Below are 22773 nucleotides of genomic sequence, written 5' to 3'. Positions count from 1 at the left end.
ACCGTGACCTGAAACCACAGAACATCCTGCTGTCGTACGCGGGCCGCAAGAGGTCCAACGTCAGTGGCATCCGCATCAAAATAGGTGAAAGAATCGGACAGAAAAAGTCCTTTATTGGATGTTTCTCATACTAGATTTAATTTCATAAAGATTATGTATCTAGTGTCTTGTATATACCCATCTAGTGATTTCCTAACTTTGATTAAGCTTTAACTTTGTGAGATGACTGAAATAAAAACTATTTAAAGCATTTATTGATTCCAGATTTAAAGTAACATGACAGTTGTATAAATATTACTCTTAAATAGCCCCTTAAAAGTAATGTTCCCTTTATTTGGTTCAACTTTTAAATCCAGAAGCCAAATCATATGACTTGCACTGCGAAACACTTTCAGTCAGAAGCAGAATAAGAGGCAAACGTCCACTGTGTAAGAAAAAAAAAAATTTGTTTCAATCTTTTTACCATCAAACAGAAAGCTACTATGCTTTAAACACCCATTATCTTTCATCTCATAAATAGATGAAACCAGAGCTCAGTCTGCTCTGATTGGTTAATTGGCCGGCTCTATTATGATTGGTTAACAACTTAGAGATGTCCCGCCCCTTAGCCTATCACTTACAATGTGTTAGAGCGCTAACCAATAGAAGCACAAGTGTTACATAGTGATGTCATTATTATCAGTAAGAAACAAAGGAGTACAATGAAGGCGTTTCAGCCAGTGGGGGAGTGTGTGAGAGAGAAATTCCCTCTGGAGGGAACACATGGATTTTAGCCTTTGCAGACCATTTACATGCACACAAACCTATAAAACACTACAGGAAAGAGAAAACCCCCAAAAAGCATAATAGGGCGTCTTTAAAGTAAAAAAATTACGTATGTGTTACTGTTCCCTGCTTGTCACACAGGCATTCTCCAGTATCCAACAATAGTGTTTTTTGTTACTAATAATAACAACACTTGTGTGTGTTCTGATTGATTTGTTTGCTGTTTTGCAGCTGACTTTGGCTTTGCACGGTACCTCCAGAACAACATGATGGCAGCCACGCTGTGTGGATCACCCATGTACATGGTCAGTGTGTTTTTATTTGATATGTTTTGTGTTTGTCTGCTGCTTAGGTCAGTCCCCTTTTTAAAAATAGCCCTGTCAGCGTTCTCTGCATGTTGCATAACTCCACATGTGCTTTAATGTCACCTTTGCTCCCTCAGGCCCCAGAGGTCATCATGTCCCAGAACTACGATGCCAAGGCCGACCTGTGGAGCATAGGGACTGTCATCTACCAATGTCTGGTCGGCAAGCCACCATTCCAGGTTAATACTGTTCACAACAAATATGTTATTGTGTACGTTTTTCTGTGAATCTCTAATATATATATATATATATATATATATATCATATTTTCAGGCTAATAGTCCCCAAGACCTGAGGATGTTTTACGAGAAGAACAAGAATCCACAACCTATGTAAGCTTGATAACTTATTGTCTTTTGTTTAAAAGCTCTGTCTAAGTGAGGGATTTGGGCTGTTCCAGATTTAAAGTAACATTTTAAAGACTGGTGCAGATGGAGGACATTTCTCTGCTAGCGTCTGCAGTCCGTAGCTACAGTCGTCGTATGGCTCTTTGAACCAGATTAAAATACTGGATCTCAAAAACAAAACTATGCTTGGGATGAATTGTTATTCTTTTAGGGACTCTGACATTTCACCAGGGCATACTTTTTTGTCCAATACTTTGTTTATGACTAAATACCTATAATCTTTATGACATTCCCATTAGCTGTACCTGTGTGAATTGCTTAATAGCAACTGTTAGCATGCTAAGATGGAGAGTATGGCATATACTACCATAAGACAAGTTAGCATTGTCATTATTAGCATGTTAGCCTGAGGTTAACATTTAGCATAGCTTTCCTGTGTCTCAGTAAAGACTCACAAAGCCATTAGCAACTGTTAGCATGCTAAGATGGAGAGTATGTCAAATTCTAGCATTAGCATGTTAGCATTGTCATTATTAGCATTTTAGCCTGTGACTAACATTAAGCATAGCTTCCCCTGATTCTCAGTGCAGCCTCACAGAGCCACTTTACTGGGGAGATCTTTATGCACCCAATAAGAGCCATCATATTAATGTATTTATGCTCTCATAACCCAGCATCCCAAGGGAGACCTCCCAACAACTTGGCCACCTTCTGCTTGGGCTGCTTCAGAGGAACCAGAAAGACAGGATGGACTTTGGTCAGTAGTAATTAAACATGAAGTGTTAAATGCATCTCTGTTAAATGTATATAATCTCTGTCTCGATGTGTGTTCTCTAAACTGTCCCTCTAACCCCCTCACTCTGCAGACGCCTTCTTCAGCCATCCTTTCCTGGTGCCAATAGTCACCATAAAAAAATGTAAGCACAAAGGGCACATTCCCCAAACAACACCACTGTACTTCAAGTTTACATTATCCAACTTTATGACTTGATTAATTGGTTTTGTTTATTCCCCCTCAGCGTGTCCGGTGCCGGTGCCTAGCACCTCCAACGCAGCAACGGACAGCTCCTGTGGCAGCTCCCCATGCATCCGCTACAACTCCCCTCCTGTGAGTTTGATATTACTTGATAAATCCTCATGTCAAGGTGATTTAATGACACTGTTATAAAATAGTAACTAAGCCTCCTATTGTGCCGGCTTGCTTCATGTGGTAGTTCACCTTTTGGGCTCGGCCAAGGTGCTCCTCCTGAGCAATGCACCATATCACCAAACTGCTCACTGAGTGCTGAATTGCAGCTGCCTGGTGCTGCTTATACCATAATGGGTTAAATGCAGAGGCTTGAAGTGTGTTCTTCAAATGTTTTAACAATGCCGGACAAGTGAGCCTAAAACCTATTTAACCTAATTTCCATAAAAATGTCCCTGCTGTTCCACTATTGTCAATAGAGTGGTGCAATAATAAATCCTAAACCCGTAAATGAGTACGCATTTTAGCACCTCTAGCTTCCCTCATCTCGAAATTAATGTTTTTTGGTTAGATTCCAAAAATCAAGTCTGTGGTTAGACTTGCAAGATTTTCACTTTCATTTATTCTACGACACAAAGTACATCAGTTATTGCTCCACTTGAGATTTCTGAAACTTCATAATGTGTCTTTAAAACAGCGGTAGAGTACGAAATGCATTTAACATTAGCTGCTTTTAGCTTAGCAGTGGTGATGTCTAGTCATCAGATGGTCATGTATTTTTTCTATAGTATTACCTTAGCTTTTTACCTCTGGATTCCAGATACACTTTTATAAACTATAATAAAAGTGGTGTGAGATTATCCTCCCAAAATGTGTAAGTATCATAAAAATGTGTTTGCCACACATCGTATTTTCTGCAATAATCTTAAATTCAATGGTCAAATGCTTTTTTGTCAAGCAAGCCTTGCGATGCTAACTTCCACGTTGGCCTACAAAAATATGTAATCACTTCAAAACTCTATACCTCTAGTTTAAGTGTTGCAGCTTCTCCTACGTTGAAGTCTATTGCATGTTATAACAATTCCTATGCTTGATGGACAGGTTTATCTCACAGCAGCAGTGGGAACGGAGGGCAAGTCATTTCCCAGGATGTCAGTGTTCTCTGGACTAATGTGATTACTTAAAGGGGACCTATCATGCAAAATGCACTTTTTGATATTTTTTATATGTGTCCACGCCCCGGGGTGTCCGGGAACTCACGCAGCATCAGAAAATAAAACCCTTTCTCTTTTCCTCCGTACCCAAATCTTTTAAAAACGGGGTTACAATGAGCGGATACAGATTTGCTGCCGATATGACGTCAAATCGGTGGCGGACCCACAGAAAGTTGCTATCAATGCCTGACGTGTTTTGGACGTAATCTCGTCTTTGTTTACATTAGCAAGCCTCGCTAAGGCGGTGTTTACACGAGAACAAAACGGGTTGTATCTGCTACTTTTCTCTCGCGTATAGCCCGTTCGTTCACACGAGGCCGTAACGGAAACGCGGAAAAGGACCCCGCAAACAATAACGGGTCCCAAGGTGGATAGATCTGCAACCGGAATGCTCGGGGGGACCAAACGGCTCAGTGTTTACGCCCTATACGATCATTTCCTGATAACGATGAAGCCATAGCCCCACTTCTCCCCACCTCTGCTGCTCACTGCTGTCAGTAGCTACTGCTACTGACCATGCTACAGATGTTAGTGCAAAATCTACAGCTCGACCATGCTACAGATGTTAGTGCACAATCTACAGCTCCTCTACCACAACCATCAGCAACAAGTGGACATGGAGAATTACATGAACTACATGTTGCTAAATCCACCGCGGAGCATAAACAGAAGGGCAACCATGGCAACCATGCTCGGGGGTCTTCTTCGCTGCTTTTGGTGCATTTTGTGGCGGAAGTTACTACGCGACTTACAGGCCCAGCATATGTACTATAGCGTCTCCAGCGCTTTCGAGCGGTCTCGTGCGGAAGTACAGCGCCACTTACAGGCCCGGCATATGTACTACAGCGTTTCCAGTGGTCTCGTGTGAACGGACACGTTAAATGAGCCGAATGCGTGAGAACGGAAGACTTTTTAAAAAAAAACTAATTCTGTGCGTAACGCAAACGTTCCCGTGTAAATTGGGTCTCAGAGCTAACCTGTACTGTAGAGCAGGGGGGGAGGTGTTACTGCCGGGCCGCCAAATAGCTGTGAGTTTATCATAATATTTGCAGAATTATAAATATATAAAAATATCTTTTCAGAATAATTTTTTTAATTTTCGCACCTATACCGGTCATTATTTTATCCAAAACATAAAAAATAGTATTTGTTCAGGCTGTTACATACAATTAGCCTCTGTTGCTACCTGCTGGTGAGTAAATATTAAAATCAGTTTAAAATTGACAACCGGTCCGTTTTTTTTTTTTTTTATGTATTCTTGGCACAATAAAGGTTGGGAACCCCTGCTGAACACAACCTTGTGATAAACCCGCAAGAGAAAAAGCATTTGAGCTCCATACTATTTCAGAAATAATCAATAATGTGGTTTAGAACATGACGTTTTATCACAGCAGAATTGAACTTTCTCTCCGGTAGAATTCTGATCAGGCATTAGCTCCGCCTCCTCTTTTATTTATTTCAAGCTAAGGACCCAACATCCGCGTTTCTCTAACAGGGCTGCAAAAGAGGGGTATGAGCAGTATGAGGCATGGCTACAATGGGTGATCTGTTTGGTATTTTAAGCAAAAAAACTTCACGGACATGTTTTGTATAGGTATGGCCCTACAATATATGTTTCCAATATAGCATGATAGGTCCACTTTAAGTTTGACAGCTTTAATTGCATCATTCAGGAGGCACATTACAACTTAATCCTCTTTCTCTCGCCCTCCCTCCCTCCCTCTCTCTCACAGTCTCTCCCGGACATGCAGACTCTAGCAGAAGACGGTCTGTCGTCCCCTCCGCTCGGTCCGCCCAACTTCCTGCAGCTTTCCAAAGAGTCTGCAGGAAGCACCAGCAGCAAGAACTCGTCCTCCGATACTGACGACTTTGTGCTGGTGCCTCACATCTCCACTGACAGCTGTGAGTGCACGCACATTCTGTACCCTACTGTGTGTTCTGTAACTCACCTGATTATACCAAAAGGAGATCAAGTCTTTGGCTAACCTCACTTTGCTTGTGGAGAATGCAAATATATTACCTGTCGAGCTGGGGGTTATTGCAAAAATAATTGCGTATTATTTTCACAGCAAGATACTTACAGCAAGAAAATATAAAAGACAGTTTGCAGAATCTAACCTTATTATAGCCATTTTGATTAAATGTTTAGGAATAATTGGTCAATGTATTGTTGATCCTTAGTGTATCACAACATGAATATATATATCATAACTTTTCACAACACAAAGACCTTTCCTTACAGAGAATACTTGTGCCTCCCATATAACTTATTACCTTTTCATACCAAAACAAAAGAATGTATTGAAAATAAGAATAAAACATGATATTTATTAAGTTTATCAGTGCTCCCCAACTAAATATATAGTCCTGGACCTGAGACATGAGGAAGAAGGGATGGGAGGGGACAAGGATTAAATGTCGGAAAATAGTCATATTTTAAACTCAATGCTTTATTTGAGGTTGTGGAGAATAGGGACAGCTAACTCAACCAACCAGTATCTGAAAATACTTCCATTTGATTGGTTAAAAATGTGTTTTGTTTTTGTAATTCGATTTGTTGTTAGTATGTCGTCAAGTAAAGCAACTTATTGGTAGTTATACAGTTTGAAATCATCTGACCTGGGAAATGTTCTTTCACAATCAGTGTTATGTTCACCCTCTCCACTGTACATACAGTACAATGTACACTTGACAGATGGACTCGGAAGTAAATGGACATCTGTTCTGCACAAGCACGCAGATGTCTTGGAAGTATATGTAATGTGAGGTCAGATTCATTACCTGCCAATAATACCTACAGCGCGCACACACACACTCAAACACACTCAAGCAACACATGTCACCAAATCCACCGCCATTACGTTAAACACCTGCTAACCATTTCATGCTGTAATCGTAGACATCAGTCTGTAAACAGAAGGTACGCACCCTTACCCTTTTGACTGGTAAAATGAACACACACACACACACCCACACCCACCTGCTAGTCCACCCCTCAAACAATGAACACAGTGTAGTCATGTAATCACCTGATTACTGTTGATTCATACATCAGTAAAGCCTGCTGCCTCTTTATAATTTTTGTCTTTCTTTCTTTCTCCCTCCTCAGACGACCAGCCAATGGGAGCGGGTCGTCGACTGTCCAGTGAGTGGGGGTGAGTAAGATGCGTTCTTCCAAACTGGTTTGGATATTGTACCAAAATATGTTATTAAAAACACACAAAAATGTATCGTGCATGCATTGTGAACCTATGCAAGAGGATTAGGGATATGTGACATTTATTTTAGATCTGACCAAAAGTGAATTTTTGTAAAAAATGTAAGAATAATTTTTTTCTCCTAATTCTGACTTTGACTCAGAAAAGTCAAAAGGAAAGAGGAAAAGTTATATGAAGAGAAACAAAATCTCGACAGGAATACTGATTCCCAAAGTCATAAAGCTATAACAGATATTAATGCACACATAAAAAAAATAGAATTATAGGTGTTATACCCTCAACAGTAACTTTGCATAACGACTGGAAATACAGGGAAACACGCACTTTGACTGTGTCCAAATTAAACTAAATCTGCCTATTAACATCTCCTGAATTTAATCCGTACAAAAGTTTATAAATTTGTTTAGCAATTTTATAGGGGGCTTGTGTTAACAACAAATGTAACATGTATTTGTTGGTTTATTCTGGTAATACATTAGTCATATAATAAATAGCATTACAAGGGTCTGCAAAGCCTTAATGAATGCTGCAGATTGAAGTGTGACATGATGCAGATTCACACACAGCCTTGATTTCATGTGCATGTGTGGAAGGTCATAACATCTATTGTTTGCATGTTTTTATTTCAGTGAGGCCTCCTTTGTTAATTCACTTCCCTATTTTTGTCTCTCTGACCAACTGCAGCTTAACACCACATATCACACACACACACACACACCGTCCATTTGTCAAGAGTGAATTATCCTGCACACCTCCTAATGTGCATGGTGAGTGAGATGTGAATCATTGAGCCAAACAACAAGGTGGTTCTGCGCTAAATAAAGCACCGACCCACGAGGGCTGTGTGATAAGAATAGACATGCACACTGCCCAAATCTGCTGCTTTGACAAACTGTGTTATTACTGGGCCTGTGTACTTAAAAGATCATAACACGCTTACATGTACTGCTAACACACTCTGCTCTCAATGTTACCGTCCTTTTTCTTCAGGTTTACATCCATGTTATTGAATTAACCACTTATATTCATCATTCTCCTGTCTAGCAGTTATTCCCTGATATTTGACCCTTTTCTACCTTCCACTAGCTATATCTCATCAGGGAAGCTTTTATTTAAAAAATACTCTAGTTTCAGGTCAAAATAAAATAATTAAACACATATTTCCGTCTATAGAGAGGCAAAGTCCCTCCCCTTCCGGGGTCCTCCATGGGACCTTATTTCGGAAAGATTATGTATTGAAGTCAATGGCGATTATCTTTCAATCCCGTTTGAATTGTGCCACGAATTACACATATGATGTTTGTCAATTTTAAAAGATAATTTTGCAAGTCAAAAAAATAAAAATGTGTCGTAAAACTGTAAAGTAACACATTTTTTTGTGTGAAGCGCTCAATGAACTACATCTCTGGTCTTGCACACGTCACCAACACCAAGATGGCCGTCACGTTAGCACATTTCACCTCTTTCTTTCAGAATTAAGCGAAAAGTATTAAAAGAGGTGAAAATCACTACAAGTCTGGGCATGTTGAGAACTGTACATACACACAAGGGGAGTTAGTCGGTTCCGTAAGAGCGGGACCGGCTTTACAAAGTTTTGGTGAGTAACACGGGTGTAATGTGTAACGTTAATGACATCACTTACTGGGATTTGTAGTCTTTCTAGTTGCGTATTTTTCATAGTCTTATATTTCAACAGTTTTAAGACAAACTGTGACTTTTTTTACATGGAAATGATTTTTTAAGATTGACAAACATCATATGTGTAATTCGTGGCACAATTCAAACGGGATCGAAAGATAATCTTTCTCTCTGAGTCCCCATTGACTTCAATACATTATTTTTCCGAAATAAGATCCCATGGGGCGGAAGTAGAAGGGCGGGACTTCGCCTCTCTATGAAACCTTGAGAACTAATGCTGTCTGTTGCTAATTTTCTTTACTTATTCCCAATATCCCATAAAATCTTTTTTACCCGCAGTGGGACAGTGCTGCTAAACTGCAATAATAAGATGAGTAGATTAACATATCATAAAAAAGGCAAGCACATGTTAAGAAAAGAAAATACAAATAACTATACATCCATGTTAATAAGTAAAAAGTAGCAGCAATATCAAAAAGTAAGTTTATAAGTTTAAAACATTAAAAGTACCTGTTTAGAAACAGGCAAGGGGAAACCCAAAACATAATGGGGCCTCTTTAAAACGTTTTATACACATATTCTGCTCCCTTAACTCCTGCTACTGCCTGTCTCTCTTTGTTCTTGTTCTTTCTCCCTTTTATAACAACCTGCAGTTACTTCTTCTATCTCCCTGCTTTCCTGTTTGCATGTGTCAACAGCCTCGAGCCAAACCGTTCTCTTCTCTCTCTCTGTTCCCTTTTTTCTAAGCTCTGTTTTTGTTGCCATTCTGTGTCATCCTCCAACCGTCCATGCAGCAGCTTTATCCCCTCCCTATGCTGTCCTGTAACACTTTTCTCCCTAGCAATAACTCTGTACTGCTTACATCAATTAGTTAAACATTGACACGGGAAAAACACATTTTATCTTCATGACCGTAGTTGCCCCTTGCAATTTAGTAACATACTCACAAAGACTTACTAAATCAAAGCCTTGTTTATCGTCTGTGCCTTGTGGGTACTAAATTGATTTGAGTTGAGGAAGAAGAGACATGATGATGAAGAAAGGCTGGCTTTGTTTGATGCCATCCCCCTCTCTGAGGCAGAAACCAGGTCAGAGAGGCAACTGACTTCAGATGCAGTCTCTCTCCTCTTGCCACTCTTAAAAGCAGCGGTTCAGTGACCTACAAATTCTCTTTATCTCTCCCTTTTTAACAAGGACTGCACACTACAGTCCTCTCCACATTAAGCCCTGTCTGGGTAGTAAAACTTTTAGGCATCTGAATACAAAATACCTTCATGGGTTACTGTATCAAATGCTTGTATCTCAGAATAATGCTTGTATCTCAGAATAAATACAATCCAACAGAGTCTCTGGTTCTTTGTCTGGACTAGTCTCTGCCTCACGTGTCCTCCTGCTCACCCTCTCGTAGACCCTCCCAGTCTCCACATCATTACATAACACTGGTTTCCAATTGGTGTCGCACTCTTAAAGGCCCATTTCCCCCTACTCCTCCTTTTTTTTTGTTGCATTCTGTATGCTCAAGAACATTTTGTCTCCCGTGGAATAACAAAAGAATGCAAATGAGCTGTGGCTTCTTGCACTCCCCCAGCTGTGTCTGTGCTTATATCAGAGAACCGGCCTTACACGTGCCATTGGCCGGCCCTGCCTCTAGCCACGCCCCCAGCAGCAAGAGCTCGAAGCTGATTGGGGCTGCCCTTTCTGTTTACATGGAAGCCTGGCCCCCTTTCTTTTTTTTCATCAGATGATCCGCCAGGCTAAACTTAAGTTCCTCAACCTGACTCCACTCTGAAGTAAACATGAAGCAGTAGAAAGAACATTTTAGAGTTGTCCTACTTTATAAACCTTTGGATATTTAACTTATTATGGGTGTTGACCCCCCTGAAGATGTCCTGGAGTTATGGAAGCAGCAGCAGCATCGAGCAGACTGGCTAACTGCCCCCTTCTCCCCGTTCTTCCCCAACAGGCAGCCGCAACCAGCCCCTGGACAGACCCCTATGGTGTCCCCACGGGCTGAGACCACCCCCATCCCTGTTCCCACGCAGATCCGGAACTACCAGCGCATCAAGCAGAACCTCTCCAGCAGCCCGACCACCACGCTGTACAGCTCCCCCAGGTAAGAGCCTCCTCTGCTGGGTGTGAGGAAGTGTTTGTTACCTGAAATCAGCCTCTAACTAATGTTTTACTCAGTATTAGTTGATGCAAACCCAGGCTGTTGTTTCATCAGCTGTTAGCTTTCACTGACATGACCTCATAACTCCACTCTGTGTCATCCGACCTGTTGCTGGGAGGATTTATGTGGAAACAAAGCAGAGGGGAGTGCAGAGGAAGATTAGTCTTGTTGTTCCTGAAAGGGAGAACACTGGGGGTACTTAAGACGTTAATCACCTGTTGTGTGTTGCTAATGTGTTGCTAATGTGCAGCAGTTTAAAGGTTTCTGTGAGGGCTCGTGGTCATCTAGTGGTTTGTTTGCATTGTCATTTGCTGACACAGTATTAGGAAAGTATGAAGTGGGGTTACTTCCATTGAGCTCTTAAAATGAGCTCTTAAAATGTTAACATTTAGGTTACTAATACATTTTGGCCTTTCTGAACCAGCAGTTTCTTTAATGTCTAACATGTCATGTTAACTTAATATATGTGTCTGTTTATGGGACTACTTTAAGGTGCCCTGTAGAATCCTTGACCACTTTGAACACTAAGGAGCAATGTTTTGTTATTTTTGTTGGCTACTTCGAATCACTTCTCATTAACTAGTGGGTCCCCATTTCTTTCTTTGTCTTGCACAATCATACAAGGTTGACACAAAAAATGGTAATGTCCCAACAAAGGGAAGACCACTATCTTTCAGACATGGTTGTAAACAATGCATGTAACATATTTAAAATGGCCCTTAGTTTTGAATGCGAAAAGAAGGTTTTTACCATACTTTTATTACACCTTGGGGAAACTTTCTTTGTGTTCTTTCCACTTTTGTTTGTTTACCAAAAATCTGAACCTTACGCAGTTGTTCTCTCTGCATTTGATTAGCTATTTACCAAATATGTTGTATGCATATTGTGTATTTGAATATTTACATGAGCTCCCTACAAAAAATATTGCTCCAAGACAATATCTGTATTGTGTGCTTGCAACAGTAGTGATTTGTCTCAACAGCTACACAAGTATTTACAAGCTGGCAAAATTGGCTGCAATTAAAGAGAGAAGCCAATAATTGTAGTCAAGTGTTTCTTACCTAACTGTTTGGATTCCTCTAGCGTTCATCTAGACCAGGGGTAGCCAACACGGTGCCCGAGGGCACTTAGTCGCCCGCAGGGGCAACGGGAGTCGCCCGCAGGGGCAACTTGAGTCGCCCGCAGGGGCAACGTGAGTCGCCCGCGGGGCATGTTCTAAAAATAGCTCGCCAAGCAAATCCAAAATGTAAAAATAATCTACCCTATGCATAAACGAAACCTCAATCATAGCGAACTCTATCTACTTACTACAACTCTATATCTATCTAACACCCCTCCTCCCCCCACCCCCACAATGAATATCGACCGCAGTTGGGAAGAAAAGCAATGTGGAGCGGCACCTCACCGCACACTTCATAAGGAGTTTGACCGTGATTTTCCTTCTGGCAGAATCTACACAACACAGCAGCTCCATTGAACAGCCTATCATGCCAGCCGATATTGCACATGATGGCCAGAGTTTTACTCTGTGTGTGTGTGTGTGTGTGTTGCAACTTGCATATATATTTATTGCACTTGACGCACACACGGCGTAATTTCCACTGGGGACAGGGGGGAAATGTCCCCTGCACTTTTCGAAATCCCGTTTGTGTCCCCCCACTTTACAAATATGTTTATTATTATTTTTTAACGCAAGCTGTCATCGCCACGGAGGAGCACACAGCCTCTGTGAGTGAGCGAGAGAGCGAGAGAGCGAGAGAGAGAGAGAGAGAGAGAGCACATCTTTATCTATTTAATATAAATTAAGAAATCATTCCAATGTGTACTATAGGACAGTAAAAAAAAAATACCGTTTAAAAGGGGAGTGATTAGTAAAATATGCATAAATAGAAAGAAAGAATGCTAACTAGGTAACATAAGATAAGAATAAACCAGTTTAAATGATTTGTTATTGGTTGTGATCATATTCTAAAGATGTTTGGATTATTGAAAAGTATACAGCTCCCTTTCATGAGTGTTGAGAGCTGTATCCATAAATTCCTTTTGTGCTCAAAGTGCAGATTGATGCATTTCACTTCAACATTTAAAAAAAAAAAATCTTCCCAGGGGTGCATGCCCCCGGACCCCCCTAGAGGAGGTGAGGTCCACCCCCAAATAAAGCAGGTTAAAATAATTAAATTGAATACATGTTCTTTTAGTAAACACTGCAAACTGGTCCCACGAACAGCACACGGTATGCATATAATAATGTTAAAATGTGCTAAATATATAAAAGAGGAGTAAAAGTAGCCCGGACTTGTTTTATTTTTTGAAAGTAGCACTCATCCTAAAAAAGGTTGGGGACCCCTGATCTAGACTGATCATGTACTCATAGGTCTGAAAACTGAATGAATGTTGCACCTTTTAGAAGTCTGCATACATACTTAATGTTTTTTGTGTTTGATTTAGGTCCGGCACAGTGAGGCGCTCCAACACTAGTCCTATGGGGTTTCCCAAGGTGGCCTCGGGGTCCCCCAGCTCGGCGGACGTCCCTCAGACCGTCAGCAGGCGTCTCTCCACCGGCAGCTCCCGGCCCTACTCTCCCTCACCTCTGGGTAAGGACACGTCTGGATATGTCTCAACTTTTGAATAACACCTTCCAGACATGTGTTGGACGTGTCCAGAAGCTCCCAGTGAAAATTATGTGTTTGTGTTCGCAGTGGGCACCATCCCCGAGCAGCTGGGCCACTGCTGCTGTCACATGCAGAGCCACGAGCCCCGCAGCCGCAGCTCCTCAGGAGGTCAGTTTACAGGCAACACTACAGCCTGGTCACCTGCTTCACCCACATCCACATTAAACCCAACTGTGTGTCTAAGCATTTACATGGGATGTGGGTTGCTGAAACAGCCAATAGAAATCAGATCAAATAAAAATTTCAAATGGATCTTATCAAATGCAAGGTCAAGCAAAACAACAATTTCTCTGGTAAGGACATCCAGGACATAGTCAAACCATACACTCCAGCATCTGCCCTTCACTCTGCATTGGCTAATCGGCTAGCTAGCAAGCTCCCCGTTTAATAATCAGAACAATAGAAGGTATACACATCTTCATTTGCAGGCTAAAAAAATACGTTCTTCTCTATGTAGCAATGATTAGGCTGATTGAAAGCTAATGTACTTACAGAATGATGGCTTTTTTTGGTCGGCTAAATGTATTGTAATAATGTAATATAAAATGAACCATATAGATCCAATGATACAAATGATAGGTAACCGTTCAATGAGATAAGGCCACACAGTATAATATGATATGCATTGGCATTCAAAAAGGTAGTAACGAACTTAACTGCAGTTGTTGCCTTGTTATCTCATCTGTGTCATAACGTTATAATTCCTTGGGTCAAGGTCTTTTTAAAAGTCATGATATAAAAACACTACAGATGTCACGTCTTGGAACTCCTTCACTGTTTGTGTCAGGACCTTTGCTGTCATGGTGACCGCTTTATTATGAGGAAAGTGTACTGTCTGAAATAAAGCCAGACTTTGGCCCCTATTTTGAAAAGACATACAGTAAAAACAAGCAGACTTAAATACAAACAGTGTCTTTGGACAGTCTCAGGACGGTTGTTCTTTGACTGGTGTGACGCACAGCGCTCATTCAAAGTGTCACCAGTAGCATCACTCCCTGCTGTTTTTCTTTTACTCAGAGCTGAGGGACAATTGATTTAGTTATGACTCCCTAATGTCACATTTTCTGTGATCAGTTGAAATCAGATCTATACAGGTTTTTTAATACACTACGCTTAATGGTCCATTTCCTTAAACTGACCTCTAATCCACTTCTCCAGGTTCCCCCGTCCCGTCCTCTCAGCTACTGGGGGCCCGGCTCCAGAGTGCCCCCACCCTGACTGAGGTCTACCAGACCAGGCAGAAGCTCCACAAGCAGTTATCAGACCCGGTTCAGCCTTCCTCCTCCGCCTCCTCTTCCTCCTTCAGTCATTCCCCTCAGTTCGGCCGCCCGGCCAACCTTGGCTCCTCCCCCACAAAGCTCCTGGGCACCTCCCCCCGCACGTCCGACTGGCTGCAGAAGTCCCCGCTGCCCACCATCATCGGCTCTCCCACTAAAGTGAGTACAGATTTTAAGTGATTAAAAGATCAGCACCAAATACATTCCGTTTTTTAAGTTTCCCTGTTTATTTTGTACCTTTCAGACCATATCGGCCCCGTTCAAGATTCCCAAAACGCAAGCGTCTTGTAATCTGATGGCGCTGGCGGACAGCCCCGTGCCCACCAAGACGTTGGCAGATGCTCGGGAAATGTGTGCCCACCACTGCAACCCGTACCTCTCCGGACGCCCCGCGGCCCCCGAGGCCAGCAGGACCTTTGGCAGGTAGGACTCCTGGACCGTTTCCTTCACTACCCTGTTTCCTTTTGTTACCCCATTCCATCTTTCCAACGTACATTGATGGTCATTATCGTTTATTGTTGATATGGATGTTCCTTTGCTATTCTTTGCCATCAGTAGTATCGTACCACCAAGGCACCTTCACAGTTTTGTACCAGATTCATTGCTTGGCAGGCAAAACATACTTCTGTTTCTAACATTGACTGCCTCTAAATTGTTGTATTTGCATAAAAATGAAGACATTCATATTTAAGATTCAACGGTTTTATTGTTATATTCAAAATAGCTACAGTGTAATTGTTGGCACCGAAAGTGCAACATCCAAAATAACCAAAAACAGTAAGTAACATTTAGGAATAAGTAAACTACGTACCTTTTAAACAGAATATGATCAAAATAAATACAAAACTATATACTGTACAGTTGAATACAATACTGTGTATGTAATAATATGTAAATATGTGGGCTGCAAACAGATGAAAGTGCTAGAAGAAGATGTGTAGAGGACAAATGTGCTATTTTAAATAAATAAGTCTTTTGCATGTTTTTGGAGGAAAGGGCACTTGTGTGGTGCCGCGTGACGTCACTGTTTGACATTGTGCTGATGTTGTTTGTGTTTTCTCTGCAGGTCCGTTAGTACAGGTCGTCTGTCTGAGCAGCAAATCAGAATCACTCTGGGGGGACAGGCCTATCAGGGCAGCAATGACAGCCTGAACACAGAGCGACCCATGGACACAGGTATGAGAACACTGCTGTCTGCACATGGCCAATATAGGGGGTTATGAATGTCTTGTTAGTCTGTATTTTTCCTTATAAAAGTATATAAAGTTATATTTAAACATGCCAGAATGATAACTTACCTGATACTTAATGCTTCCTTATAGGGCTGTCCCGAATACCATTTTTCGGGCTCCGGATATTCGGTAGTAATCAGCAGCGAATATTCGGTGCGGAGAGATTTTTTGTTTTTTTTAATAAACATTTTTTTTTTCAAAAAAATATCATAACACGCTCGGAGACACCTGACAACACACTGTTAAGCAGAAGCGCAGAAAGAGAGCATACTATTACGATTTATATTTATTTATTGTCTCAGTACTCGCATACATTAAAACTAAATGTGTCCTCTGCATTTAACCCAGCCGCAGCGCAGCGCCCGGGGACCAAATCTGGTTCCAAATTCCGTCTGTAACGTTTTACAACCTGAAGATACAAAACACATATTTCTGTTATAACAACAATACTTTTAATAACAGCCGTAACAGTAGGCCTAACAGGTAACACTTGTTACCGATACAGTAAACAGTATTTAAATAAATGAAGAACGCAAATAAATGAACGAACTGTATGCCAATAATTGCCTTAGCCCCAGATGTTCCCACATTGCTCCTATTATTTTCACTATTCGGATAAAATTGAAAAACTAATATAAAAAAACAATTCGGTTGCTTGCTTGCAACTATTTTCCAAGCAAAGCAAGTGCACGATTTTATCATGTGTAACGTTACTGTTTAAACGGCGGATAAAGCAGCTTCATCATGGCAACTTGACAACAGCTAAGCTAAGCTAGGCTAGGCTAGTACTTACAGCAGCCAGTTTCTTGTCGCATATTTGGCACACTGCCTTCTTCTTACCGTCGTCCAATTTAAAATGGTCCCACACAGCCGGAGTCTTCGGCATTTTGTGTTCAGGTGTGTGAAACGAGGTGAAGCGAGGTGAAGCGAGGTGAAGCGTGCCGTTTGCGTTCGTGACTGAGTGAACGCGATGTCAGGAGCACAGGCTGAGATTGTATATATTTCCGCATTTTAACAGTGCAATTCAAAAGTATAAATATAGTATAAGAATATGGCAATTCGCCTTTATCGATAGCATACATTTAGGAAAAAAAAAAATAATTAAACAAAAACGAATATCCGAATAATGAAATTAAAACCCGAATAGTTGGCCAACGAACGAATAGTCGAATATTCGGGTACAGCCCTACTTCCTTATACAGAGTCTCATTTTTGACAGTGTATGATATAGTATTAAACCCATTTCCTCTTCCTAAAGCCCCTGCAGGTCCCAGTGGGCTGGTTCAGGGTATGTCAGCGAGCCCCCGTACCGTCCTCTTCACCGTGGGTTCACCGCCCAACAGCAGCACTCCGCCCACCTGCAGCCACATGGGCACACGACCCCGCACCACCTCAGGTGAGCACCCGGACCCTGAGCAAATAGGCTGTTCCCAGCAACAACATGTTTTTAGTTTTTAGTTAGTATTGATCTATGACCCCCCCCCCTCTCCCGTCAGTGGGCTCCAACAGTTCTGGCGGCTCCCTGTGCTCCACCAGCGGTCGGGTGTATGTGGGGTCTCCCCCCGGCATGGCCATGGGCTGCTCTCCTCCAGGGGGTTTCGGGGTGAGTCAGGTTGCTCACGGGAGTGATGGGGCACCCAGCAGCCTGCGCTACGTTCCCTATGGGACCTCCCCCCCCAGCTTGGAGGGGTTCATCACATTCGAAGCCCCTGAGCTGCCCGAGGAGACTCTGATGGAGGTGAGGAAGTGTTTGGAGTCTTTTAATCATCACTTAACAGGATAATTAACCAGTAAGGACCTGCTCGACTTGATTCACTTTTGGTACCAGGTCCTTTATCTTGATTTTCTTTTTCCACTCTATATAGCAGCCTATATTCGGCCGAGTTTCCCCCAGTATAAATAAAGTATTCTGATTCTGTAAAGACATCGTTTTCATCACCGAACAGAGGAATGTCTGTTGTACAAACAGGATGCCATTTAATTGAAACAAGGGTCAAGTGTTCAAAAATAATGTGATCCTTATTGGTCAGTTTGGCTAATTTGGTATGACTGGTCAGTGCAGGACCTTCTGTAAAACGCCAGTGAAAATTCCAAAATAAATCAAAAAAGAGTCAAGTTGAGTAGAGTTGGCGGTTGAAATGAGGCCTAGGACAGCTTCATGACTCACTGGTACAGTCTTTTAATGTAGTCTTTCCTGTTTGACATTTACTCTTTGTCTGGTCCAGCGAGAGCACACAGACACGCTGATGTACCTCCGCATGATGCTCTCCTTCACGGACTGCGTCCTGGAGATGGCAGCAGTGCGAGCCGGAGGGACGGAGCTCGGCGTGTCGTCCGCCTCGCTCTACCCCCCCCAGGACAGCGTGGTGGTAGACCAGATCAGCCAGCTCAGCAAAGAGTGGGGGTAAGGAATGCCTAAAGTGTGGTCTGACAGGATCTCAGATAAAGACTAATATCATGCAGTCTGAGGAGGAGGTGTGCTGCAGTGTTTGATTGACTGTGCTTGTGCTGCCCCCTTCAGGCAGGTGGAGCAGTTGGTGCTCTACATGAAGGCGGCTCAGCTCCTGGCTTCCTCTCTGCATCTGGCCAAGGCGCAGATCAAATCAGCCAAGCTCAATCCTTCCAGTGCCGTCAAACAGGGTAAGGAAATGTCATCCAATTAGAAAAGAGGCAGCATCTGCTGTTCACCCTTTTCATCAGAGGGAGTTGTTTAAATGTTACCTTTGTCTATTTCATTATTACTGTTGTTGTAACTTAACATCCGTTGCTGTCTAGATAGTGATGAGTGAGGCAATACAAACACAATATTTGTATAGTAATCTTTTTAGAGATATTTAATTCCTTCAAGCATGGCCCTTTCGTGTGTGAGCACCCTAGAGAGTAACTTTTTAAAGAGTTTCAAGAGAGCAACAATAAAACATACACATCCCAGTTACTCGCTATAAAACAGTAAAACACAAGACATATACACTCTTTTCCCAAGGACGCTTATTTTGAGTGGGATAAATCACTTCAGCCTAAACCTTAAAACATCTGTTTATCAAGGATTACAATACTTTCTACTTTCAACTACTTCAATACCAACATTTATATTACATGTTTAATGCCTACACTAAACATGTCTCTTTTTTCTCTCAGTGGTGAAGAGTCTGAACGAGCGTTACAAAAGCTGCATCTCCCTCTGCCGGCGGCTGACAGACAAACTCAACCACTTCTTCTCCGACAAGCAGCACTTTATGGACGAGATCAACAGCGTCACAGCGGAGAAGCTCATCTACAATAATGCCGTGGAGATGGTGAATGCCAGATATACAACGCAAAAGCATAAATATATTAAAAAGACATGTTGATTCTTGTCAGTTTAATTGATACAATAATGTGATGCTGTGTGTGCGTCAGGTTCAGTCTGCGGCTCTGGATGAGATGTTCAAGCAGACCGAAGATATCGCCTACCGCTACAGCAAGGCCGCCATGCTGCTGGACGGCCTGTCCAAGATCCTGCAGGACCCCACCGACATTGAGAACGTGGTCAAGTGTGAGTAAAATCTCTGGGACATAGATACACACATTCCTACACATGGGCCTCGAGCAGAAATCAATGGTATGAACAGACTGGGTTCAAGTGGCATCTATTGCTGGCTTCACATGATTGGCTTTAGAACGGTTATGATCTCACTTTGCCATCGTTATCTTATGGAGAGCGGTGGAAACTGTCGCCTAGCTAACATTTTAATGTTATTTTTACTTTGACATTTATGGTTGCTAACCTTATTACATGCAGACAATGAGATAGCAGCTGTACAAAGCAACCAAAGCTAGTAGGGAGCTAGCCATAGAAAATGAAACTTAATTCTGTTCACAGTAAACAAAGAGCCACTCACTCAGGGAGATTTGGAATTCATTTTGAAAATGTGTCTCATAACTTTTCTGTTGATAACAAACAAATTCTACAGCAAATCTACAAATCATGTACAGATCTGACTCTTTTTAACGTTGGAAAAACATTTGACTTCAAAATTAGCGGTTCTCACAAAAAAGATTGAATGAAGGTGCAGTTGAAATATATTTTCTTGTGGTCACTTCTTGAAATGTTTGCGTTAACAACTGTAATTTAATTGATTGTTTGTATTTTCCCTGCAGACAAGGCCAGCGTGGACCGCAGGATCTCAGCCCTCTGCTACTGCACTGTTACACTATACGAGTAGACACACACACACACACACACACACACACACACACACACACACACACACACACACACACACACACACACACACACACACACACACACACACACACACACACACACACACACACACACACACACACACACACACACACACACACACACACAGGGACCACGTCCTAAGACTAGTAACTACCATCCTCACAAAGACCCTGATCCTCCTGTAGCAGTTCAAGCACTTTTCATTTGCCAGTTTCATCTGTATTTATCCTCCCACTGGCTGCATCACGGACTGAGCTGTGACCAGCGACTGATGCACAAAACAACCAAAGATGATCCAGAAACTAAAGACTGAAACTGGATGTGGACACAATGCATGCACCTCCATGTGCATTTTTCTTCCTACGCCATGATGGTGAAAAATCCATCTGATCAACATAAATATATCTAAAAACCATATTTCCATCTTTCAGGATATCATTGTTTTTTACCAGAAGAACAAGAGGATGGACAGGACTATGAAACGGCCTCAAGAGACTCCCCATGGAGCAGTTTAAAAAAGAAAAACCTGCTTACTCTGTGATATCAGTTGTTATTTACTCTGTGTTTAAGTTGTTATTGTTCTTATTTATTGGTTCAGAAGAACATGGAGTCTCCTGCCTATTTTGAAATAACCTCAAGTATTGGAGCGGAAGGAAATCAAGCAGATGGCTGATCACTGTAACAAATCCAACAACTTTTACGTGAAACACAAACAGTTTTCACAGAAAACGACAGCCGTGTGAGCAAAGGAACCTGAAGATTTGAGATGTTTTTAGCTCAAGCACTTTACTGTGGAGAGGTGTGTCAGTATAAAATCTGAAGGTATACATGTGAAGGCAGGGGAACGATCGCTCCCGCTCCCACCCCTCAATACTTACTGATTAACTGAATGCATACATTTCCCATAAGGCAGAGCAACCAGGGAAACGGTTATCTTAGACGAGACAAATTGCCTAGAGCTCTTCTTTTAAGATCAAATAAATGTTCTCTTGAAATTATTTTTAGCCATGGAAAGACAATTTAAGTCTTTACCATTAAGGTGCAGTTGTTGATACGATTATTCACACACAATTACATAGCAGGGGAATTTTGATTGGCTTGTATCAACCGGATGTTCATTTTCCACTCGCAACAAGAAAACATCTAAAAACTATTGACATGTATTTCCCTCGTTACCCCGTTTTGTAGGAATGTAAAGGAGTTCAAAATATATATAAACATGACGACTTAATACGTTTAATTTTACTAAAGGAATACAGCTTTTATGTTCCGTCAGTATCTGTAGTATTTTTTTTTTAACAACTTGATGTTTGCAATCTTGTAAATATTTGTATGTGGTGCATGTGATGATTCCTTTCCCCTCTTTTCGGGAGGGGTCTTGTGTGTTTATGGGGTGTCGGTGACGCTGTCAGATGGCCTGCCTGTCAGTCAAAGAGCACAAATCTTTATATGTACATAGCTGAATTTGATACATTTTATTCATGTCTGCCAAGGGGTTTTTTTAATAAGAGAAACCTTTTTTGGCACAACAGGGGTGTGCCAAAGAATAAACTCTAACTCGTGGCAGCTCTTTCTATCAGGACTGTTTGTTGTTCATATCAAGACACATATTTGCTTAGTGGGAAAGTTTCTGAAATAAAAAACAAATTTCCCAACATTGTACTTGATTTGTCACAATCTGCACTGCCTAGCATCCGCTCTGTCCCTTTGCCTCCCCTCATCTGCTGTGCTCCTAAAAGTGTATGTACTGTAAGTATGTATGAGTCAGTGTATATAGACACACTTGCCAGGTGTGCATTAAGGCCAGTAGTAAACAGTTAGTGATGGAAAAGGAGGTGCCTTCCTCTGTACAGGTGTGAATACATTATTTTTCTGTGTACAAATGTGTATAGATGCATTCACAGGCACCTTAGGCCTGTTTCTCTCATGTACTGTTTTATTTTTATTTTTTAAAAGACATATCTGGGTTTCCTTCGTTCTCGTCATGAGCACTCACTCATGAACCACACAAAGCCTTTACTGCACACAGAGTGAAGAGGGACAACAAAGGCTAACGGAAACCCGCCCCAATCTTCGCTCTGTACCATTTGTGTCCATGGACTGTAACTGAAATTGGACTGTTTTAAGATGGAGCATGGTACTGCGGCTGCATTTTTACCCTGTTAGAACCTCTAGAATCTTGAATGTTCTGTATGTACCCCGTTGTTTTGCGCCTCTCCAGCTTGATCTGAATGCATTTAGAAGAAACCTGCCGTCAGTCATGACCCTGAAAATGCAACACTTTCCAAGCACCCATTTTTTTCCAGAGAAATGTTAACGTTACACTCGTGTCCCTCACTGAGGGATGTCAGTCTTTGTTCTTTATAGAACCCAAATACAGTCTTTGTTATTAAAAAGAGAATACATTAAAAAGTGTTGCTGTGTTTTATTTTTTCGAGCTTGACTATTTTGATGAAATGTTAAAAAGGTTTATATATATATGGAGATAATGATAATAAATACATGATTACAATTAATATAAAAAACAAGTAGCCTTTTTGTCCTTTTAACAATTAAAGTCAACTCATTCATCAACCCCTTGAATTGCATTAGCTTTCAATATTTCCACAAACCATTTATTTTTGTAATCTTTTCAAATAATTAGAGAACATTAGCCAACATTATGGAATAACAAAGTCAT

The 22773-nt window shown here is 41.5% G+C and overlaps 1 protein-coding gene across 2 annotated transcripts; it reads left to right on the top strand.

Moving 5' to 3' along the window:
- On the top strand, window positions 1-22505 carry ulk2 (unc-51 like autophagy activating kinase 2; the record flags this gene model as incomplete). Of its 2 annotated transcripts, XM_034240023.1 has the most annotated exon segments (23): window positions 1-84; window positions 997-1070; window positions 1208-1309; window positions 1404-1462; window positions 2152-2234; window positions 2344-2394; window positions 2497-2585; window positions 5392-5560; window positions 6768-6813; window positions 10478-10627; window positions 13133-13278; window positions 13384-13464; window positions 14515-14792; window positions 14878-15056; window positions 15700-15809; window positions 17124-17261; window positions 17362-17603; window positions 18091-18269; window positions 18387-18505; window positions 19004-19161; window positions 19265-19400; window positions 20006-20070; window positions 20159-22505. In XM_034240023.1, coding segments are annotated over 22 exon segments (2738 nt in total), but the record flags the coding sequence as incomplete, so codon positions are not given.
- Between the last annotated feature and the right edge of the window lie 268 nt (window positions 22506-22773).

Source organism: Gymnodraco acuticeps, unplaced genomic scaffold (assembly GCF_902827175.1).
Source record: "Gymnodraco acuticeps unplaced genomic scaffold, fGymAcu1.1, whole genome shotgun sequence".
NCBI lineage: Eukaryota > Metazoa > Chordata > Actinopteri > Perciformes > Bathydraconidae > Gymnodraco > Gymnodraco acuticeps.
Note: the sequence above shows the minus strand (reverse complement) of the source record. Positions and strands in the feature narration are given on the sequence as shown.